The 24,066-nt window shown below is 55.4% G+C and overlaps 1 protein-coding gene across 1 annotated transcript in view; it reads left to right on the top strand.

The window, feature by feature from the left end:
• TCERG1L (transcription elongation regulator 1 like) overlaps positions 1–24,066 on the top strand; it is a 133,050-nt gene that overhangs the window by 88,676 nt on the left and 20,308 nt on the right. The window contains exons 5-8 of the mRNA XM_036265792.1: positions 5,152–5,243; positions 7,677–7,765; positions 12,037–12,191; positions 20,928–20,997. Of these exons, the coding sequence (XP_036121685.1) occupies positions 5,152–5,243; positions 7,677–7,765; positions 12,037–12,191; positions 20,928–20,997 (406 nt within the window). The remainder of the gene's footprint in view (positions 1–5,151; positions 5,244–7,676; positions 7,766–12,036; positions 12,192–20,927; positions 20,998–24,066) is intronic.

The following is a 24,066-nucleotide window of genomic DNA, read 5'->3' as shown; positions in this document are numbered from 1 at the left end:
GCTACCCTTTCCCTCTTGTATTTCTTTGGAACGTGTGCCAGACGGTTCCGGACGCCTGTCGCCTGTTGGAATCCCAGGATTGGAAGAAACTTAAGAGATCAGTTTGTTTGTTTGTTTGTTTGTTTGTTTATTTATTTATTTATTTATTTATTTATTTTTATCCTCACCCGAGGACACTTTTTCATTCTTTGTTCAGATAGAGCAGGAGGGAGAGAGAGAGAGAGAGAAACATCGATGTGAAAGAGACACATCGAGTGGCTGCCACCCGCACGACCAACCAGGGCCGGGGACAAACTGCAACCGAGGTACATGCCCTTAGCGGGAACCGAACCCGGGTCTCTCTAGACCGCAGGCCGATGCTTTAACCGCTGAGCCAAACCAGCCACCGGCCAGGGCATATTTTTAATTATCTTTTTAAAATCCTCACCTGAGAATATTTTTCCATTGATTTTCAGAAAGAGAGAGAGAGAGAGAGAGAGAGAGAGAGAGAGAGAGAGGAGAGAGAGAGAGAGAGAGGAACATCTATGTGAGAGAGACACATTGATTGGTTGCCTCCTGCACAACCTCAACCAGGGCCGGGGATTGAACTGCAACTGAGGTTCATGCCCTTGACCAGAACTGAACTCGCAACTCTTTGGTCCGGGGGCCAACGCTGTAACCGCTGAGCCAAACCAGCCAGGGCTAGAGAGTATTTTATTTTATAGATGAGGAAACCAAGACCAACAGATGCCCATGTTAATGAATTAAAATTAGATTGAATTTCAGAATCACTGTTTGAATTAGGAGGTGCTGACATCGTTCTCACCACGTGAGACCATTTCGACTTATCTGCAATTGTCCTTTATTTTAGTAATTTTTAAAAAGCAGTATTTTGAATGTTTAAAAACAGCCTAGTGCTTTGTCCAGAATGTCTGCTCGGCGGGGGCCAGGGCCCACAGCCACTCTGGGCCCCTGTCCCTCCTGTGGTGTTCGAGCTGTCCTTGTTCTGGGGCCTCATCCCAGACCACGGCAGGTGCCTTTGAGTGTTTATGTCTGAGACTCTAAGAAAACAGGTGCCTTCAACCTGGACGAATGACCAAGTGGTGACACGCTGGAGAGCCGGCCGAGTTTGAGTAGGACCCTGGCAGGCCCACCTCGTTCCGTCATAGAAATAGGTCCATTAATTTCTGAGCCGCAAGCATGCCCACAGCTGTGTCTGCCCACGAGAAGAAGCGTGGCCTCTCTGTCCCTACTTTTCTCAAGGGGAAATATTACTGCCACTGTCACCTTCTAAGGGACCCTGTCCTGTGCTCCCTCCGGTCAGCCTCGCCAATTCCTGCGGCATTTTGAGGGAGGAAGGTGATCGCACCCCACCAGCAACTGAGGCTGTTCCATCTCCAAGTGAGCAGTAAACACATACTTGTCAGTGGACCGATGCGGAGATTTTCCTCCTCGACCCCCTTTCTCCTCCCAGACTTCCAGGTGACCTTCCCAGTCCTCTTGTCGCTCAGCTGTGCCAGGAGGAAAATCTAACCAAAGGCCATTGGAGAACACTTGGCATCGCAGACTGGGCTTGATCACTGGATGGATCGCAGGGGAGCACGTGTCCTTCCACCTCTCACACGCGTGGAAATATACCGTGTGTGCCCCTGAGCACGTCAGCGCCCAGTCTTACAACCGGTTGATTTTCCTCCGTCAATGGCTTCTCTTTGGCACTCCTGGGAGTGCGCTATGACATCATCAGAGTTGAAGGAGAGCCCAAGGCAAGGAGGATGTAAGCGTGTCAGAGTGGCCCCCTGAGGTGGCCTGTGGAGGCCACCCCTGCCCCGGGTGCGACACCGAGACGCAGAACCAGTTCCCAGTGAGAGGGCCCCTCGCACATGCCGCACACCTCCAGGGGGCCTGCAAACTCGACGGCTGTGCAAAGTGCCCGCATCAAGGAGACCCAGCAGGGCCAGGCGCAGACCTCGTTTCTGGAATTCAGGGGGACGTGTGTGACTAGGCAGCGGGAGCAATCACCCGAGGTGTCTCCACGAAGAAGCCGTCACAGCGAGGACCGCGAATCCATTGATCTCAGAAGCCAGATCATAAGAGCTGATCTTTACAAAGATCAACTGTTTTTGCCCTGGCCGGTCTGGCTCAGCGGTTGAGCGTCGGCCTGTGGACCAGAGAGTCCCGGGTTCGGTTCCTGATAGGGGCACATACAACACACACAAAAAAGATCAACTGTTTTTAGTGAATGATTTTACTGTTTTCTCGGGACGATGAGGGAATACTCGTGAGCATCTCTGCTCTCATTAGAGGGCAGCACCGTGGCACAGGCCACTGGCAGCTTCCTCACGATCTCGACAGTGCACGTGGTTGGTGTGGGGAGACGTGGACATGCCTACGGGGTGGTCGCCCCGACTCTGCGGAGCCACCGTGTGGACCCGAGCACGTGCAGAGGAGCGAAGCACCGCCCCTCCTCCCCTCGGGGTGTCCTCAGACTTGGATGGGATCCATACATCCATACCAAAGGACCGTGGCTGCTGCTCAGGTCGGAAGAACCCGTCTGCCCACTTCTAGCCGTCAAACAGGTCCCAGCCCAGGCTCTAAATGTGCCAAGTCTGGGGTCATAACTGAAACGTGCGATTCCACATGAGGTTGAAAGTTTTCTGCTCCTTTCCCGGGGCCTGCTTGGGGCTGGGGCTGCGGGAGGGGACGAAGGTGGGGAGGAGGGTGCCCGGTCCTGCCGGTCGCTCTGGGGAGCTCCCTCAGGGTTAGTCCCCTGGGGGTTGCTGGCCACAGACAGCCACCCTCCGCAGTTGCCCCCTCCACTGGACCCCCGAGGCCCGTCTGCCCTGCTCGGACCCCTCCTACCTGTTTCTGCCGCCGCAGGTGGGAAAGAGCTGGGCCCCGCCGCTGCCTCTCCAGGCTGCCTGGGCAGACCCCGCGCCCATCCCCGGTGCAGCTGGTGGGTGGCTGGGGTGACAGCCAGCTGAGGCTGAGAGGGAGGTCCCTTGACGTGTCATTACAGCACGGACTCTGTGGGACGGGGACAGCGGCCCTGGAAAATCTGTCATTGGTCTAATTCAGTCCCCACACTGCTTTATGCCTCCTCCCACCAGAGGAGGAAACACTGGGGCCGGGTGTTCAGGTCCATCTGTCACATCGTCTCCGGGGAACGGAGACGAGGGGGCAGGCGCGGAGGAAGTGCGGCCCAAGCGGCTTTGACGAGGATGCTGGTGAGGTTGGGGTGTCCCTGTGTACAACGTAAGACCTCGAGGAAGTGGTCTATGATTTCAAGGTGGAACCCGCTCTCCCGAGACCTCAGCGTCACTGGGGCGCATGTCTGTTTTCCCTGCCTTTTCCAGCAGTGCTTCCGTTTCTGTGACATTTTGCTTCAGTTACACAGCAAACGACCGTTTTCCTGAATCATCGCCCACCCAGCAGCTCCTCTCTGGCTGGGGAGGCGGTCCAGCTGGCTCCATTCTGCAGTCACGGAAACACGGGTGGGGGGCAGCATCGCCCTGCGTGGGAGCTGCAGAGGTCTGGGTGGCAGGCTCCTCCGGACCCTGACCTCTGGACAAGCAGTGGGCTTTGGGGATCATTCTTACAGGTTCTGGACATGTTGGGGTGATGCAGGGGCTCGGCTTAGCTCCATGAGTGATTGATTGTGAAATAGAATATGGTTCTGAGTCAGGTTTGCGTATACAGTTCAATGCAAAGCCCCCGGCTCCTTCCCAAGGCCACCCTTCAAACAGACCTGTGTTTGGCATTGTCAGGGCACGAGGCGTGACTCGTGGTGGTGGCCACAGCTGCTCAGGAGCTCGGTGGCCAGCCTCTGTGTGAAGAAAGGGTCTGCTTGCCAGCAGCCTTAGCTAAGGGGCCCTCTAGCAGCCTGGGCCAGCCAGCTGGCTGCCGGGAGAGCCCGCAGGGTCTTCAGAGTGACAGCTGGTCGACCACAGGCCTCACCGTGGTCATAGCGCTTCTGTCCACCCATCTAACCACTTGACAGATGGAGGGGACCAGTCGGCTCTGTGCACGTCTGCCTTGTCCAGACGCAGCACCTCTGTGGGGACCGGATGTTTGGTCCAAGTCCAGAGCTGTCCCCTTGATGCTGCCATGCAGCCTCAGGGTTCCAGGGATAGACGCATACTGTAGGCATGATGGCCAGGCCCCACATGGGGCCCCCGCCTGAGTGGCCCCTTCCCGCAAACCTCCTCCCCAGAATGGGGGCAGCGGAGGCCAGAGTAGCAGTGTCTTGAGGAAGATGGAGTGCAGGTGCGATGGGCTCTTTGGCCCCTCCCCCCACCTCTGCCCTCCAAGTGCAGATGCCTGGGCTCGGAAGGGACCTTGAGGCACCTTCCCACCACTTCCTGTGTGCGCATGTGTGCATGCATCTACACAAGGACACGCACATGTGCAAAGTGATGCTATTGTCCTCCCACCCTCCCTTCCACCAGGCCCTCCTTGGGCCTCCCTGGGCTGCACAGATGCTTCCGAGGGTCCTGGCCTTCAAGCCCGTGAGACACTGCCCAGGGTTCCTCGGTGACTGTGCTGCTGGGTCAGTGTGTGGTTGGATGGTTTGGGTGCCTCTTCTAGTTCTTGGTATGAACAGTGGTTAGTTGATCTCCGTGTCTGTTGCAACCCCTGTTCACCGCTCACGAGTGTTTGCGGTCTATGTAGACATTGTAGAGCGAGGTGGAACCTGAACTCTGTTTTCCTATTTAGAATCCATGTTTTTGACATTTCCCCTCTTTCCTCCCAAACAACTGCTTTTCAAGCGCTGGGTTGGCCAGTCCCTGGCAAGGCAGCACCAGGCTAGTGATGAATAAACAGAGGTGGGCCCGGGGCCAAGGTGGCCGGTCATGGCCACCAGCCATGGGAGCCTTAGAAAGCCTGGTCCCACGTCGGCTTCTTGTCCTTGTCAGGGAGCCTGTGTCCCCTCAGCCCATAACCCATGTGGCCTGGTCCATGAGGCGTGGCTGACAGCGTTGTGGAGGGGACTGCGATGGGCGTCATTGTGAGGACTTGTCACGAGACTACAATCCAGGCCACGTGGCAGCCCAGTCCTTTGGCGGATGGGTTTCCTAACCAACTGAATTTTCAAGGCCACATTTTGCCCTTGTTTAGCTTTTTCAAACTGATGTGGCCAATGGAATGCTAATGACCGTTGTTTTTGTTCTGCAGATAAAAGCAGGGACCGGGTCCGAACGCCCCACCCTCCTGCCCTGATGCTGCGCGCGGAGAGGAAGAGCCCCACCCGGCACGAAGGAGACAAGGTCGGTCTTGGGACTCGAAATTCTGGGTGGGAGGCCTGGGCTGCACACCCTTCCCACCGGCTTTCCCACCTGACTCTGTGCAATGACACTTGGCCAGTCCCTGTGCAAAACGGTCACACCCAGAAACGACAGAGGACACCTGTGGGAAGAATAAAGCATCAGAGAGCTTTGATGCAGCAGCTGGCCTTCCCGCCTGGACGGGCCCTGGAGCTTGCTGGCTAGTGCTCTGCTCAGAGGAGCTTGGGCGTGACCCTGGCTCCCATGTCCTTGTCCCCACATTTCAGGGGGGGCTCATGCGTGCAGAGCAGACAGGCTGCAGGCAGACACCCTCGGGCAAGGCCGTGGTCAGTGTTTGGTGTTGACTCTGAAGATAGCACAACACGTATTTGTTTGGTTGGTTTTTAACACTGTTTGGTCTTAGGCCGTCTCTTTGCCTGATTGCCAAATGGCGTTGAGGACCAGCCATGAATGCATCGGGCACATCACTGTCCCATGAAGATCCGGAGGGACTTGCTGTCACGGCGACATTTGAAAATCACCAACAGGGCTTATTTCGCTCCATCTGTCAGAGAGACCAGAGGCCTCTGGCCCGGCTGCGTGTTAACACTCCGCTCACTAGACTTTTTCGGCTGTGTCTCCGCCTTAGGATCTGTGATGTCCCTGTTTCCCTGGTTTTGTGGCGTTCCCGGCACCACCGCGGTGTCCAGGGCTTCTCCGACTCAGCCGATGAAGCGGTGTAAACGGACCATGAATGTCAGTGCAAATCCCGCTTCTGTTTCTCGATGTAGGATTTCGCTCTGAGATCGGATCTCTACCAGGATGGCATATTTATTAATCAGACGGTCTTTCTAGGGCCTTAACTACCTTCTTTATCCCTCTGCTCTGCATGTCTAATTCACTTTTATTACCTTAGTGTGGAAGGGCAGCTATGTCTTGATCAGCCGTTTTTATCACCAACAGGAACGCATCACCTGTGCGGGCCCAGAAGAGGGCCTCGTAATTAGCAGCCCAGAATCCCAGTGTCGCCAAATTTAAGTGTCCGTCCCGTCACAAATCACGGCCCACCACATTTCCTCAAATAATTAGCGGGGTAATCTACTGCTCAAAGGCCCCTCATTGGGTTGCTATTGTTCAATTAGCCCCATCATGGCAATTTCACCCCACCGCTCTAATTGGATTAGTGGTGTGGGCTCTGGTCTTCAATGTATTTCTCAACACGACCCTTTCTCTAGACTCCCTGTTACGTTAATTATTCTTCTTGAGTTGTTTCATCACAGGGAACAAAGCCATTTTCTACTACCCCAAAATTCTTAGACTTACAAACGCATGGGTAATTATATACATTGCAAATCATTTATTCGGTATAGTTACTTGTCACAATGAATGGGGGGCCATGGGAAGACCCAGGGCCACAGCAATGCAGGTGTGAATGGATGACCCCTCATTTCCGGAGCCCGACTTGTCCGACAGTTAACAGACGCCCTGCCTGGTGTGCCTGTCCCCACCACACAGCCGCTTTCTGAGCTGAACGTTTTGTCCCAGGGCTTCTCGTCCTTCCTCTTGGCCGTTCAGTCCTGATGACAGGAGCCCTCTTGGTCCTCAGCTCACGGGTGGACGGTGTCAACAGGCAGCAGCATCCCTCTGTGGTCCACGGTTCGAACAGAACACCTGTTCGCGTGTTTGGGATTTATCTCATCTTTGGCTCTTATAGACACGTGGAGTTATTTTTTCTTCTTAATTTTAGGGAATCAAGCTTCATTTTCATGTAGGTGCTCAAATATTATTTTCTACATGGAGATGCAGACACACGGTATTTTTCAAACCCAGCTGTGCATGGAGTCACCTGCACATTGTAATGTCCCTTGAACTCTGCCGCCAGCGAGGTGCCCTAGGAAGGGGATGGTCACTGGTGCAACCAGACTCTGCAAGGACATGGGACTGTCACTTCCTCCTGCCTCAAAGGAACCAAGACGGGCCAGCCCAGGGACACCTGGGACCTCTCGCAGTGTCAGGTTTCTCTACCACTGACCATACTGTTCTGGTGGCACAGTGACTCCAGCTGCTGGGTCAGCCTGTTTCCGGAGATGAACCCGGTGGGCTTGTCTGCCCCCACGAAGTCCAGGCACCTGGGGACAACCTCTGGGCTGCTTCCGCCTCTCGTGTCTGCGGACGCAGACAGTTGAGCTTATTCAGGACGACTAAGGGGTGCCTTTGTCTGAGTTACTCCCCGTGGTCTGCTGTGCCATAAATTCCATATTCTCAGCACAACTGCCTGGCCCCTTGTGCCTTGCTGTCCTGAGCAGGTCATTGTCTCACGGAGACTGTCGGCAGGTCTGTCTGCAGGAGACTTGTTATTCTTTACTTGGTCGCCTGCAGCTGAGGATGAGTGTTGAAATGAAAATGTAAAGGGCGCTCTCCTCTTTCTGTTGAAAGGAGCCTCCGTCGATCCTCGTGACAGGTGAAGACAGAGCAGCAAAAGGCAACAGACCGGTGGCCTCCACCCCGGTGCCCGGCTCCCCCTGGTAAGCGGCCCTGAGACCCAAGAGCAATGACAAATAGCCTTGTCTTGTCACCAAAGAGAAATGCACGCGTCTTCGGTAAGACTGTGGCTTAAACATTAATTTGCAGCTCATGGCAGGGACCATTCTGCACGTGGGCACGTTCTGCAGGAAGGAAAGCGGCGTCTAAGTGAGGTGGTCCTGCTGCGGGGCCTTTGCGGGTGTATATAGAAATAATGCCGGCGTGTCTGCGTCAGTGAGACCTGGGTCTGCAGAAAAGGTGGGCACCTCTGCCCTCTGTTCCAGGGAGAGTACCTGGGTGGCTGTCAGTGACGATGCGCCTGGCTCTCCCCCGCCACCCTCAGAGGAGGCCAGACCCCAAATACCCTCTGTGAGCGGGCACCATCTTCGGTGTCTTTAAATGTCCTTTTATCGTTCGGCTGGTGTGGCTCAGTGGTTGAGCATCGACCCTGCACCAAGAGGTCGCTGGTTCCATTCCTGGTCAGGGCACATGCCCAGGTTGTGGGCCCGATCCCCAGTGGGGGGCATGCAGGAGGAGGTCAATCGATATTCTCTTTCATCGATGTTTCTATCTCTCTCTGCCTCTCACTTCCTCTCTCTCTAAAATCAATAAAGGAAAAAAAAATTTTTTTAATGTTCTTTTATCATGGAGTGATTTGGGAGCAGAATGAGAAGGTCATAGGAAAAATTAGTTTTAGGGCTCAGAGCTTAGAAAGCAGGATGCTGCCGGGAGGAGCAGCTCGGGTAGAGAGCTGACGTCACAGCCGGAGGCAGGCGCGTCAGGGGCCATCTGCTGGGAGCCTGCAGTGCCCCGAGGAACTGTGGGCTGTGACCCGCCAGTTCTGTCCTTGGCTTATTTTTGTTAGTCTCCAGGTAGCCTCACTTGAATCCTGAGACTCGAGGGGCCTCACCGGTGTCAACAGGTGGGCGATGCTGAGCCTCTCAGACTGGGCAGGGAAACCTTCAGCTGGGATCTCCCTGCAAGTGTCACCCCTGGGGTTGGCGTGAGTCAGGGCTCGATTGAGGCAACAGCAAAGGCGGTGGCACCTCGAATCTCTATGAAGGCAGATTCTTCTGGAAGCCCTCGCCCACAGTCAAGATGGAGTTGCCCAGAAGGCTGCCATCCTGTGGGGACAGTCTGGGTCCTGGGCGTCACTCTGGTGTTGAGCACACGCCCCCTGAGGGTTTCACGTCTCCTCTCTACAAAGTGGGAGTCACCGGCGGCTGCTGGTCACTGCCTGGCATTTTTATGCTGCTCATTATTTAAATACGGGGACATATGTTTCTGTACAATAACAAAAGATTGAGAGATAAACTCTTTCGAGGGGCAAAAAAGTTAAAGTGACGGTGGTCAGGAGTAAAGACACGTGGACGCAGGTCGGATCTCTGTCACCGTCAGTGGCGATGTCTTCATTGGTGCTGAGGTGAGGACTGTGAGAAGTGGCTGCCACCCCGGCCTGTCCTGTGTCTCTGTCTGCACCTCAGCATGTCCCAGAAGGAGGGGCGGGAGGATTCTCCCCTGTCGGGAAAACAACAAATGAAACGGTGCCCGGACATTGCTCTCAGCTGTGTGCCCCCAGTCGTCCTGGGCAGTCACCGGTGGCACCAGCCTGGCCAGGCTTTGGAAGAGCTGGGCGCTGCCGTGTCCTGGAGCTGAGAGCTGTGAATACGGGGGATGCACGTCCCAGGCACAGAGCAGCCCTAGTGCTCACCTTGGCTTCTGTGCCAGCCTCCCCTGCTCTTGAGAAGCCAGCAGAGCCTTTGGTCTCCGACACGCCCTCCACTAAAACACTGTCGGGGTGTGCGCTGTAGCTGGAGACGGTCGGATTGGAGGATGGGCTTAGGAGGAGGGAAGAGAGATACACCCCTTCATGTCTCCTTCACTCTCAAGACTCCCGGCAACACAACTTCACTTCTGGCAAGAGGTGAGCAGGTCTCCGCACACGGCGTGACTCTTGCACACCAGCTGGGAGTACTGCAGTTTCACTCAGTCTGACACTGTCTCCCTGGAGACAGAGCCAGACCCCACAGTTAGGGGCTCAGTCCCACAACCCAACTTCAGACTCCAGTCCTAAGTCCAGGTTGTCTCCTGGGCTTCTGATCCATAGGCTAGAGATCGGAGGTTCCAACAACCCCCTCCTTGGGTTTGGTTAATTAGCTAGAGCGGCTCACAGGGCTCAGAGGCGTTTTACTCACCCAGTCACTGGGTCACTATAAAAGGATATAACTCAGGACCAGCCAGTGGAGAGATGCGTAGGTCAAGGTTAGGGGAAGGAGCACAGAGCTTCTGGGCCATCTAAGAACACCACTCCCCCCAAATCTCCATGTGCTCAGCACCCTGGGAGTTCTCCCAACCCGGTCCTTTGGATTTTTATGGAGGCTTCATTACATGGGCATGATTGATGAAATCTTTGGCCATTGGTGATTGAACTCAATCTCCATCCTCTCTCCCCTCCCCAGAGATCTCAGGTCCCAACCCTCTAGTCACAGGGTTGGTTCCCTGGTCCCCACCCAGCCCCATCCTCGGGCACTTTCCCAAAGCCTCTTCATATGCGCAGACCAGGTGTGGCTGAACGGGCTTGGGTGAGAAGTAACAACACACGTTTTGCCTTCCCCACTCCCTCGCCCCACCGAGGACACTCAAGGGTTCGGAAGCTCTGTCCCAGAAGCAGGACGAAGATCAAGTACATGTATTACATCAGAAACCACGACATCGCAGGAAGGAAGGTGGGACAGAAGCATCTACTCTCTCCTCCCTGAATCTTTGTGTCTGGCCCCTCACCCAACCCGCCCTGTGCACCGGCCAGGCCTCCTCGACCTGCTGGTCAGCCCCTCCCCAGAGACCAAGGGTGCAGAATAGGGAAAAGAGAAAAGACAGCAAAGGGTACACTGATGCGGGCTTTAGTTCTGAGACCTCAGCCCTGGGGTGTGACCGAGGCTCTGTCCTCGAAGGATACTTCTCCTGGGACAGGGCACCCAGGGGCAAAACACAGATGGTGAGAGGGACCCAAAGTGTGTCTTTGTGGGGGTGGGGGAGGCACATTCTCCCTCTCCCTACGGGGCTGAGGTCGAAGCTTGGAGAGAAGCGGAAGTGTCCCCACCCCACAGAGCCCATACACTTTGGGCTTTGCCATTTGAAGCTGAACAGTCCGTACTGTGTGGATGACAAAGCAGCAGCTCCAGTGTTCCTTTGAGAACATTCAAGCTTTATATCTGGGCGGTAAGTGTGGGCACTCTGTACCAGACTTAAAGAACACCGCTGCTCGAGTCGCATCCTCGGGGCGTGGGGCGAGGAGGAGGGAGGATGGCCGCCATCCAGAAATGCGCTGTGATCCAAGAAGGGGAACATACGCATATTACTTAAAGTGTTCATAAAATGATACATAAAATTAATTCTGCATGTTATAGCTGGCTCAGTCTCGTTGAAGCCAACTGTGACAAGTAGATGGGCCTGTTTCCCTCGGGGAACCCTGTTTGTGTCTTTACTGTGCCACCAACGATCTGGTTCCAATGCACCTGTGTCCCTACGACACAGACACTGGGTTCTTGTGTCCGGGTACAAATGTGCTGTGTTGATTGTCGTCACTCTGCTCCCTCCTGGGGAATAACCCCCTACGAAGTCCCTGATTGGTTGTACTCGCCCCTTGCTCTGCAAGCTTGGTGGTGGCGACGTTAGGGAGTTGTGACTGTTTCCTACCTTTGGGGCATCCCAGGCTGCTGGTTCTTTGCCAGGCTAGGATGTTGCGGGGGCATCTCTGGACCCGGCACCAGAGGCTGAAAAGTGGTATATCCCCAATGTGTCCCCGACAGAGCAAACATACAATGGACGATCCAGAATAGGGAGAGAATTGGGCCAAATACATCCCCAAATGGGAAGCCTCTTTCTTAAGTCAAACGAACTTTTCCTAAGTTAACTCGAACCAGCGGGGAAAATACCCCAGGAACTCGGTGGACAAATGAGCGTGTAGACCTGGTAAAGGACGTTGGGGCCTCACAGTGAGGGGACTTTGGGGAACGTGTGTTTTCTGGTGTCTTCGCATAGCCAGTTCTTCTGGGGAAGGACAGGTGAGGGGGGCCCTGGACGTCAGGTTAGCTGCCTCAGGGGAGGCTTTGGGGACAGCCGAGTCCCCTGGACATGCTCTGGTCGGCGGTAAAGTGGTCTCTTTCCTCTGGAAACCAGGTCCCTGGGAGGTCTTCAGGTGTGATGTGCAGTCTATGATGTCCTCGCTGAACGTCTGTGAGCCTAACTAAGAGGAGTTTTCCAACTCCAACAGGTGTGTGGTCTGGACAGGTGATGACCGGGTTTTCTTCTTCAACCCGACAATGCAGCTGTCTGTGTGGGAGAAGCCGGTGGACCTGAAACACCGCGGGGACCTCAACAGGATCATCGAAGACCCCCCCCACAAGCGCAAGCTGGAGGCCTCGGCAGGTAACGAGCTGGGCACTGTGGGGCCTTGTGTGCGTGTCTGGACTGTGGATTCCCAACGAGGACAGGGAAGTGTGCTTTCCCTCGTTATGGGGGAAATTGATTTTTAAGGAATCGTGTTCGCTCTTTCAGAATTTAGTAATTAAGTTTTTATGGCACTTTCTGCAGAAACATCGATCCTCCCGAAGGGTCAGCTCCGGCTTTCTATTTGTGTTAGTTTTTTTTTGTAACTCAGATAAAGCATTTCATCCCCTCAGCCACTCCAAACGTCCTTCCCAGCATTGTCATCAGCCAGCATTTATTTTTTCCGAATGTCTTACAAAGCCCACTTGAGAGACCAGATGTCCACAAATAGCACATTCCCTCCCACCTCTGCATGAAACCATCCGTTGCGTCTTTGAAGGGATCCTGGAATTCACTGGACCCACGTGCTCAGGGAGGGGACAGCCGTGGGTGCAGAGGCAGCTGTTTCTGACGGGCCCTTTGGAATCCTGTTCCCAGAGCTAGAGAGGAACATGTAGCATCTTCCGAAAGGAGCCTTTCCGATGAGACCGACCACATTTTTTATTAGCTCTGTGTTGGGAGAGCCCCTCCCTCAGCTTGTGGGCTACCCCGGGGGGATTTGAGGTCAGCTCTTTGCTGCCCTGACAGGCAGGCGCTTGACACCCTGAAAGACAGGTCTCGTTTTATTTTGCGTGGGTGTTTTGCTGGGTTTGCAGTGATTTTTTTAAGCTGCCTCAGCTAGGGCTAACCCAGATGACAGCAGCCCACCCTTGGAGTCAGATCCAGAGGCATTTGACTGGAATTCAGAAGAGGGGTTTGGCTCTAAAAGCCTTCTTGACATGTGAACAGCTCTGAGGGATGGAAACAACTTCTCCGGTGAAGTCAGCGGTTGACTGTCAAGATGGGGGGATGACAGGTTTAATATGTTTATTACACTTAAGATAATAAGGACGTTCTCCAGAGAGCTCGAGTCGAATGATGTTGGAAAAAGAAAAGTGTTCCAGTGCATACTTCACTGAATCTGTAAAAACTTGGTTTCATGTGAGGGGAGAAAATGATTTACCTTTCTAAGTTCTGACTGGGCTTATAATCACATTGCCGCGAGTCCGATTAACAGGAGAACATGTCCGGAATTTCTTGTGGATGTATGTATGGGGTTCCATAAGAATGTGGGGCCCAAGGACAAGTTGGGCCATGGAGGTTATATGCTTTTGGAGCTAAGAAGGAAGGGGGTTGTGGTTTAGGGTTGCAAAGGCAGGAGGGCCACTCACACGGGGATGGGTAACTGAGTGTGTGCCGGGCCATCTGCTACCATGGAGCCTTGCCGGGTTCCTGTCTGTGAAACTTAGTTCATATTAACTGCGGTTAATGTGATGATATTAACTACAGTTAATATGATGTAGCAGCCTTCCTGGACGGACCCTCCATCTAAATATTGTTTTGCAACTAGGGAGAAGGTCAAAGGTTCTCCTGAGTCTTTTGTTTCTTAAAAAAAAAACACAGATTAAAATATTTCATATCCCAAGAGGCACATTTTGGGGTGACGAACTCCGCCCCGCCCAGCTGAGTTCAGGTACGATAGACGTCGGACGTGGGGTGGTTTCCTCCTCCCACTGCCTGGCCTCCATGTTTAAGGGGATAGTTTGCACGCTGAATGGACGCTGAAGCAAAAGACCCTGATGGGAAACCGTCTCTGAGGTTTGTCCTCGGGAACAGAGCCCTCCGCCCTGGCGGGGGTGTCGGGAGACCACGCAGCCCCTGAGAAGCGTGAGGTGCATCGTAGTGAAGGTTTCCTTTGCTTGGCAGAAGGCGGCTCAGGCCGGCAGGCTCCTCGCTCCTGGTCGTGCTTATTCTTGTGGGTAATTGGGAGCTGCTTCATTTATTTATTTTCCCAGAGCATGAGAAGGAAGTTAGCTCATTAGCAGTCCTCGCATAGTTGCTGTCCGATGTCTCTCCTTTGAAACAAATCAGGTCCGAGAGAAACCGAGCCAGGTCCGCAAGCATCCCCGAGTCACCTGCCAGTCCGAGCCTCGGAGGACTGCAGGAGGGGACGCGGTAACAGATCAACTGAGGCATATTGCAAATTCTAAGAGTTTATTGGAGCAAAAATGATTTCATCGGAGGGCACCAAGTCAGAAGTGGGCAGGAGTGCCCTGCGCATAGGGAGGGACTTGACTTACATGGTCCAGGTTTGGACACAAGGAAAGGAAAACGTTGGCTGGCTGTAGTTTAAGGTCTCGCTTGCTGTTTGTGACTGCCTGTGCTTAGTGTTTGGACTGATTTTGTAGCCTTGAGAGGCAGGTATTGGCTGAGATTTCTGTTTGTTTTCTTAGGTGTCCCCACAGTGAACCTCCTTGTTTGACTAATTTAATTAGCCGGGTCATAGATCAGTGCTCCATTTCACTCTACTGCCACGAACCTCATTTTATACTAAGAAAGGAGAATGGAGCCTTGAATCTCACCAACACAACCAGAAATACCCAATGAACTTAGATCCACTATATTAAGCTGTTTTTGTCTTCCATCCACTTAGTCTAGTGGCCCTAATGACTCTACCAAGATAGATGTTTGGTGATAAAATTGCATGTAGTTACAAAAGTTTTAACCTTGCTTTCTGTTTTCAAAGAGATTTTCTTAAACCAGTGATTTTTTAAAACCTGACTCTTAAAGATATACCAATGACCTCAGTTCTCAGCTTCCTGCTGCCGGGTAGAGTTGACATCGAAGTGCCGACTTCTAATGTCCGAAGAGCCACCCACGTTGTTTTGTTTGCAGCAGAACAATTAGACAGGAAGTGTTCTGGAGGGTTATTAGTGATCACAGGCCGAGTTGATGACCTTTCGCCATCCACCATGGCATCTTTTCCTGGCTGGTGATGCATCACAACTCAGGAAATGATTGAACCCTAATGATGTGAAGAACCAGTTCTAGGAGATATTGTGATTGGTGGAGATTTCAGCATTTTGTTAACTACTATAGATTTGAATGTAATAATAACTGTTTCTAGTCTGAGGTGGAACAATTCAGCATTTTAGTTGATATTCATTATTTTTCAAGAGGAAGCAAAATAAATGAATTCCATCAAATAACTGCCACATTTGGCTACTAGTAGGTTTAAAGGTGTGTGAGTATGTGTGTGTGTGCATGTGTCCACGTATGTGCGTGTGTGTATGCATGCACATGCATGTGTATGTGTGTGCATGTGTGTTTATGTGCATGTGTATTGAGTGTGTGCATGTGTGCACGTGTATCTGTGCAGAAGCACTGTGCGTTCACACGTGTGTGCTTGTATGCACACATGTGCAGGTGTGTACATGTGTATTGTGTGCATCTGCATGTGCATGTGTGCATTGTGCATGTGTGTACATGTGTGTGCGTTGCATGTGTATGCGTGTGTGTGGATACTTATGTGTACCTGTGTGTTTACTGGGAACATCAGGCACTAAAATGGGAGCTGAGAGTGTGTGGCAACTCCCGGGCAGGAGGCAGCCTACAGAGCTGCCAACGTGCTGAGCCACCCATCACTCAGCAGATAAGGAAACAGTCCCTTTTTTTACTCTGTTAGCATTGCTGAGAGATTGAGACGAAGGCCTGAATTATTTTCTAATTATCTTGCAGAGCATCCAGATTTTTTATGGCTCCAGCAGCCGCGCTGTTAGTTGAGAATAAATGCCTGTGCACTGGAGTGAAATGGAGAGTGCCGGCCCTCGCTGCACATCCGTTCACATCGGGGTGTGCTCGGGCTCTTAGGGGCTCTTCGGTTTAGAGGATACAGATGCTCTTCGACCTGTGGTGGGGTTACGTCCCCATAAACCCATCGCAAGTCAGAACTATCGTAAGCCACACGTGCAGTTAATGCATCTGCCTCCTGAACGTCATAGCTCAGCCTTGCTCCGAGCAGCTCCTTCTGTTAGCCTACAGTTGGGCGATTATCTTGCATTTATCATGAGTCATTACCTTTCTCTTTTTCTCCCCAGAAGCAAGGGACACAGGTGGGTGTTTTGGAGATGTGAGGGGGATGCTATAACACAAAACACCACACCGAGAAAGCACTGGCCGCACAGCACACGGCAGAGTCAGAGGCTTACCTTTGCCACCCAGCACCACGAGAGAGTATCCCACCGCGTATCGCTAGCCCAGGGAAGATCGAATGCAGAATGGAGGTGTGGTTTCTACTGAATGCATATCACTTTGGCACCACTGAGAAGTCAGATAATCCTAAAAGGAACCATTGTGGTTGGGGACCATCCGTACTCACTTTTGTTTCTCACCGGGGTCCTCTTTCCTCAAACCTGTTGGTCTCGGTGCTGCCACTGTATTTACCTGCAGGACCAGCAGCATCTCCTTGGGGTGATGGGTGGAGACCCCCCACATCCGGCCCGCGCACCAGCTGTCTCGTGGCCTTGGCCACTTTGCCTGCTCTGTGCAAGTGGGAAATCCCGTCCCTCCACGGAGGGTGTGTCGCCCCAGGGATAGATCGTGGTGGTGGCAGTGCGGGGCTCGTCCTCAGGGGTGGACAGGAGGAGAGGCGGGTGAGATGGGCGATGACCACCTCTGAGTCTCTTCTGCTCTTCTGTCTCCACTGGGGCCTCCCGGTGGCTGAAGGGGACATGAGACCTGGGGCGAGACCGGCAGTGGTGGAGGGGACCCGGGAGGGACAGAGGGTTACACCCGATGGGTGCCCCTGTGTGAGCTTCCTGTGGCCACTGGAACAATCACAAGCGTAGTGGATTGAAACAACCCAGACCTGTTCCCTTACGGTCTGGGGGTCAGGACCCCACAACGGTCTCACTGCTCTGGCTGAGCTGTGTCCTCTCTGGGGGCTCTGGGAGGAATGTCCTCCCTGGCCGCCCCCAGCACCTGGAGGCCAAGGTCACTCTGCTGTCAAGTGGGGGCCAGGACTGGCACCCTGCAGGCCTGACTCCACAGAGCAGGTGGGCAGCCAGGCCCAGCGCCTTGAGCATGTGATTGAAGCAAACTGTGGGGGGCGGTGGGGTCCCGGTGCCTGAAACAGGAGCACCCACGTGCAGGCAGACTCACCATTTCACGCTGTCCCCAGCCCGCCCCCGGGACGGCACCCACCTCACTGGCGTCACCTGCTCTGTGGACGTTTAGTCCCTGATGTTCAGGACACACGTACATTGAGGATGACACACCTGCACCAGGTCGGGCGCACTGTCGCCGTGGGCAAGCACGGCTGTGGCCGCGAAAGGGCGGCTCTCCCAAGCTGTGCTCCCTCGGGGGCGGTGTCCACGTGTCTCCAGCCACCGTGAGACCAGGGCCGGGCTCAGCGAGGCCCGGGACCGTGGGAACTGCGAATGCTGAGTGTTCTCCGAAGGGGCTCGCCTGGACGACTCGGGATGAAGAGAGCCCCCGCCCCCAGTGCAGAAGTCCCCCCGGGCTCTTGGGGAGGAACTCGGACCCCATCGTGCGGCCTGGCCTAAACCTCCTCTTTGCACAATGGATGAACCAGGCAGCGTGTCTCCTCAGCTCCTTCAGCGCCCATGCTGGCCAGTCTCTGTGATGGATCCCAGAGCGGGCGGTGGAGTGAGAAAGTCATCCCTCCGGAGTCCTCGCTGACCTCCCCAGGGAGCAGCCTGCCAGCTGCCTGCCAGCTGCTGGTGGGCTCGGCCAGGCAGCCCCGTCGGGAAGAACGGAGGGAGCGTACGGGCACCGCGGGGTCTTCGTGGTGCTCCATAGGGCTCCCCTACCTGCGGGGGGCTGTGCTTGGCCAGCGTGCAGCCAGGACAGGCAGGGCACAGGCCCTGCTGGCTTCCCAGATTCATCCCTGGATGAGTACTGGTAGACGGGCTGCATCGCATCTCGGTGCCTTTGGGGACCGTGACTGCTGAACAGAACTCGGTGCTCCAAGCTGCCCCGCTCTCCGGGCCCAGGAAGACGGGAGGGAGGGGACATGGGAGGAAGTGCATCCTGGTGGCTGACTGAGCCTGGGCTTGGCACGAGCTCCGATGTCAAGCAGAGGAGGATGGGCAGTGGGGTGTGTGAAGCAGAGAGAGGCCCCTGACCAGGGCCAAGGTGCTCCCTGAGGAGGGCCCACTCACACCGAGCCCCAGAAGATGGGGTGGGCACATTTGAGGGACCCTGTCACTGAGCGTGGATTGGGGGGAGCCTGGCTAGCTCACAGTGAACATTAGGACACGGGAAGTGTGTGACTTCCTGCGGTGACGGACAGCGTGATGGACAGCACTGTCCAGCGTTCCCTGCGACCACGGACACCTGGTCCACCAGCGGACATTTCTGACCCGGTCACTACAAGAGGCTGTCGGAGGCTCTTCCCCAAGCAGGAGAACCCTCATCTCACCCCTCTGTTCACCCAGGGATGCCTTGATCTTGGGGGGCATTGAGTCTTCTGCACCCCTGAAGATCCTGGGTGCCCCTTGGAGGTGTTTTATGTCGCTCATCCTTCCCATTTTTCTCACAAATTCCAATCCTCAACAGAAGACAGGACAAACAGCTTCTACGTGAATGACTTGTCTGTTGCGAATTGTGTGGATTTTAGGGATCGCAGGCAGAGGGCCTCAGAGAGAGGTGGGTCAGAGGTGCAGGCTGCCTGTGGATGAAGTTCTCGCTGATGGAGCAGAACCACCCGGCCTGCTGAGCACTGCATTCCGTGACGTGGGACAGTTCTGTAGGCGGGACTTGGACGGTCCAGCCAGCCTTCACCCCGGAGTCATTTTTGTCCAAACAGCTCCTACCGAGAGTGTCGAGTCTCTGTGCCAAGTTCCCAGGTTGCAGCCTCAGGTCCTGCTCTCAGCTCGCTGCTGCCTCAGCAGACGCCACACGAGAGATCGGTGACTCCCGGAAGCCCGGATGGGGGCACCGTGTCACTTTATCTGTTTTCCAAATGGCCTTGTTCAGAGACGCCAAGTACGGGATGTCACTTTGACCAGAAGGGGCTGCCCCATGCGTGAGGGCCCCTGGTCCGCCAGCCCTCGGCTGCGAAACGTACGTATTGCCCGGGTGGAAGGTGCTTTGGAGAAGCCCGGGGGTCTTGCTCTGCTGAGTGACTTGGATGCGTCGCTGAGTGTAAAACCCTTTAACCCGCTGCCAGTCTTTCCAGCAGGGGTTTGCCGGCACCCCTGAACCTCGGTAACGTCTCAGGTCCTGGGGTTTGCTCGCTTCCCCAGAGGCTGAGAGAGGGAACAGTGGGTGAGATGGTGGCCCCAGGTTGGACGTGCTAAGCTGGGGTACCCATGGGACATGGGAGAGCCAGGCAGGAGCAGGGGAGATCGGTGTGCCTGTTGGGGTCACCAGTGTCGAGAGATGGACTGTTGGAGCCACGGAGGCGCATGTGAGAAGAGGAGACGACCCTCTCCCCTCCGCACATCAGCTCGGTTGTCCCACATTCTTGTCTCCAGACCTCTGGCTCTCAATGAAGGGGTTGGGGTGGTGCCCAATAGGGGATACTTAGCAATTTCTGCAGACATATCTTGTTGTCACAATTCAGCTGGCATCAGGTGGGTGGGGCCAGGGATGCTGATGACATCCCACGAGCACAGGAGGCCCACGCACAGCCCCCAGTGTCGCTGGTGCCAAGGCTGAGCAACGCAGCTGAGAGCCCTGAACACGCCACCGGGCTCGGGGCGCTCTGCCTTCCGTGCGCTGGGGTCCTGAACGCCTCCCTCCCCCAGCACCGCCCAGCAAGGACCGCCATCCCTGCTCCATTTTGAAGGGTCGCTTCTCTGGAAGGGCCTCTGCACAGACTGTGCGGGGGGACCTGCTGGCGCAGCCGAGTGTGGCTCAGGGAGCACTCCGGCCCGTGGTGGAGGCTGTGCTGTGCAGGGTGCGGGTGGCCCCCAGAACCAGTCTCATCTCGCCGACACCGCACTCCGCGTTGAAGGAGAAGCTGCATAGACGGGACTCGGAGCGTGACGGAGCCACGACTGGAATCCCAGAGGACACGCACGAAGGGCTGACAGGTTTCACAAGGGAAAAGGCGGACAGCCTCAGAGTTGTTGGACCTGATACCGTTCCCATGAACTCCACGTGTCGCGGTCTGGGTGGTCAGGCAGAGCCTCGCCGAGAGCAATGTGCGGGGGCGGGGGCAGCAGGCGGGGGACGTGGGGATGCTCTGCAGAGCCAGGCCCCCGCACCTGCACCCACTCAGGGACACCGTCGTGACTACGTGGTTTCTGGGGAAACACACATACGGAGAAACGGGGCGCGAGGCAGATGAGAGGGCGGGCGGCGTGGGGAAGCCGTGCAGCCGCCAGGACTGCAGTAAAGTGCTCATGTCCCCCTCCCCCCTGCTGAAGACAAATATTAAATAGCCAGGCACCTTTTCACTTCTTCATTCCCAAAGCTCATCCAACATTCACGGAGCCGACCTTTCCGGAGTGGAAGGAGGGGGCTGTCTTCAACGTCATCTTGGCTTTTTGAAATAGACACGGAGCCGGCAGTGAAGGGCAGGTGGCCTGTGGGAGACTCGTTCACTGCGGAGGGCAGAGGAGGGCCCGGTTTGGGGGTTCGCTCACGGGGACGCCGGGCAGACATGGAATAGCAGGGCACAGGTGCGAGGGTGGTGAACGCCCACTTCGGTCCCCAGCCTTTGGCCCCTCGGAAGGCCTGGCTGCCTCTCAGAGGGTGGCGGCCGGATGACCTCCGCAGAGAAGGTCGACGCGTCTGCTTAGTGCCCCGCTGAGCCTGCTGAGAGCTCCCTGCCGGTTTGCCAAAGCGGTGAGTGTGATGCCCCGTCCCACCCCGACTTTCTTTCAGCCGACCCCAGCGACGGATGGAGCTCTGAGGACGGCAGGGAAGACCCGAGCGTGAGAAGCAAGAGGAATCGGTAGGTGTCCCGTCTCTCCTTCTGGTCTTTCCTCGGCAGACAGTTGGGGGTGTAGAGAGAAAAGGACCGTTTGGGCTCCGCTGACCGGACAAAGCCGGGGTCCAGCACTCACCGGTGGCGGCAGGTCTCGGGTTCCGTCTCAGCGATGACCCGGGTGTCCTGAGGGTCCGTGGGCGGGTGTCTCGGTGGCTCTGGCTTCCGGAGCCCTGCAGGAGTGGACGGGGCATCCAGGTGCCAGGTGACGCCCTGTGCTGGGTGAGGGGTGGGTTTGGGGTCGGGCAGCTCCGGGGGGGCCTGCCAGCTCTGTCTCACCCACTTTGTGATTTGGGGCAAAGTAATCCCGCCCCCATCTCAGGATTTTCATCTGCCAGAGGAGATGGCAGAGCCCCTGGCAGCAGCTGAGGGGACACCTGAATGGGATGACCGCATGTGACCGCCTGTCGCACTCGGACTGGGTGTCGTCTTTTGTTTGTGGTGGTTGCAGCACCCGTGGGTGGGAAGGCCACTCTCGTCCAAGGCAAGGGAAGCCCGTCACCCCTTTACCCTCCTGGCAGGCCCCGCCCGTCTTGGGGCCTTTCCTATGAGTTCCACATACAGGGGTAAAGTTCGGGGTCTGTGCGTCTACGTTTCCCAGAAGGGGAGATAGTGACAGGCTGTGGTCGCTGGGCAGAGAAGGTGGGGATGGATCTAAAAGGGAACCCATGGCGGGGCTCACAGGCCTCTTCCTGAGCTCACGTGCGGCCCAGTGTCCCGTCAAAACTGGCCTTCGTCATGGCCCCGAGGGTGCATTTAGTCAGGTGCCAGGAGTCTGCCTGTCACCCTCTCTCAGATACCCTACGACAGGAATCTGAAGGCCGTTGTCAGGCGTGTTGGCGCTGTTTGCACTGTCTCTTTAAAAGTCTTCCTCAAAGAGCAATACTCTGCAATCACGCAGCTCTGCAGGAATGAAGGGAAGTGAAATTTGCCTTTGAACCTGTGCCCATTCTCACCTCTTTGGTTCTCACCCTAAGGCTTCCAAAAAGATGGGGTATTGGGGAGAGAGGCAGACACAGGGAGAGAGCCTGGCAGCAGGGTTCAGGAGTAGACTCACCTCTTCATGGGACGCCCACGGACAAACATGTGGAATTAGACCTGAGTGAGTTCATTAAGCCCATCAATTTCCATGCGTCCAGGCCTTTTCCCATGATGCACTTCCTTAAAAGTTGTTATGCTGATAGGGCCCAGGAATATTGTCAGTTTCATTGATAACAAGCAGACATCACGGAACTTTCCAGAAACAGTGCAGGAAGGGTGAGTACCATCCTCCCCAAGACTGGGCACAGTCCTGGTGGGAGTCAGGAGTCTCCTTTCGGGGTGAAGGGGACCTAGGGCTCCCTCACCCAACCTTACAGGCCTCCATGTTCATGCTCCCCCAAATCTTCTCCCTCGAAAGGCACTTTTGGGCATCAAAGGGCCACAGAGGATGGACACGAAGTGACTTTAGTGGGGTGAAGGACTCCAGAAAAGGGAGTAACGTCTCCTTACTTTTATGTTCTCACCATGAGTATCTGCTGAGCCAGTGTCTGCTGGTCTTTGGAGACATATAAATACTTTTAAAAACAAGCTTTCTGAGGCATGAAGAAACGGAAAGGCTGCCGTCATTGGGCGACTTTGAACCTGCGTGGAGGAAGGCGAGCAGGATCCAAGGCAGCTGGGCTTCAGTGTTCCCGCGGGACTGGCCTTCAATTCTCAGCCGTTGGCCCTTTAATGCCATCAACACATTAATTTTGTTTGTAATCATCTGAATGACTTCACGGTGGCACATGGACACTGGAAGGCCAGGTCCTGCAGGAGGCCGCCATTCTGGCTCAGGTTTCCAAGCCGGTGTCCACCCCGCAGAGCGCGGTGCCAGGAAAACGCTCGGACGCTTGTCGCCCGTCACGTTCCAGGCGTCGATGCACGGCGGCTCGGCTCCGCCACTGGGATCTGGGAGGCAGCACCTCAACGGGGGTCCTGAGGCCAGAGGAGGGTCTCGATGTCCCTTCATTCATTCATGAGCTGGCTCCCAAATACGGCGCCTCTCCTGTCTGGAAGCCGCCCCGAAGCTCCCTCCACAGCCCTGGTGTGCACGTCCCTGGCTCTGGCTGGATGTGGCATTTTTGTGCGTCGTTGGCCGGGTTTTGTCAGGAAGCCAAGTGCCGCTCAAGCTCACATCTGCTGTCCATGTTGTGTCCGGTGGACTCGGGCACAACAGGGAGAGGGCAGGCCTCCGGAGCACCTGCTCCATTCTGACCGCCCCTTTCTATATAAACAGTATGATTTTCCTCATCAAAAAGCACTTGACATCCTTCTGCGATGTGTGGGTCACCAGCAGCCACGCTGGCCGGCGACGAAACGGGATCTGCGCGGCGGTGATTGTCGGGGATGCCACCCTCCTTTCTCCCTGCACCCCTCAGGCTCCCGCAGGACCCACATCCACGTGGGCGTTCTCACACGCACGGCGCGGGGTCAGCCCGAAGGAGGCCTTCCTAACTGTCACCACGACACGCTCGCCAATGCCTCAGATGTTTTAAACTCCCTGGTGGGTGCCTTGCCGAGCGGCTTGTTGTGGACTGTTTACCAAAACACGCGTGTGACCCGAGGTCACCACCTCCCTGGGACGGAGAACAGACCATTGTCTGTGCGGCGCCCAGAGCGTCTGCCTGTTTCGCTGTGTTGGCTCTGGTCGGAGTTCAGACCTACTTTTCAAATGTGCTGTTTTCAGACCTGAGGATTTATTTCAAATAATGGAATCGCTTTAAGCGTTGAGCTGGAATGTGCCGTGTGGTGTAAAAACCAGAATGAAACTGGGCATAAAACATATTGAAGAAGAAATTGCCAGCGATACACTAGATGGAAAAATAACAAGCTGAAGTGGGCCTGCGTTCCGACGGCAACCGGACCGTCCCACCGGCCTTGCCCACAGGGGCAGCCGCCCCCGCCCTCCCTGGCGATGGGTGAGGCCTGCCTCCCGCAGTGTCTGTGTCCACGCTCAGGTCACGGCCACCACCCGGGTCCCTTCGGCCAGCCGGCCAGCTGGTTCTTGGGCTG

This window comes from Molossus molossus, unplaced genomic scaffold (genome assembly GCF_014108415.1).
Source record: "Molossus molossus isolate mMolMol1 unplaced genomic scaffold, mMolMol1.p scaffold_m16_p_17, whole genome shotgun sequence".
NCBI lineage: Eukaryota > Metazoa > Chordata > Mammalia > Chiroptera > Molossidae > Molossus > Molossus molossus.
This window is presented reverse-complemented; position numbering and strand designations above follow the sequence as displayed.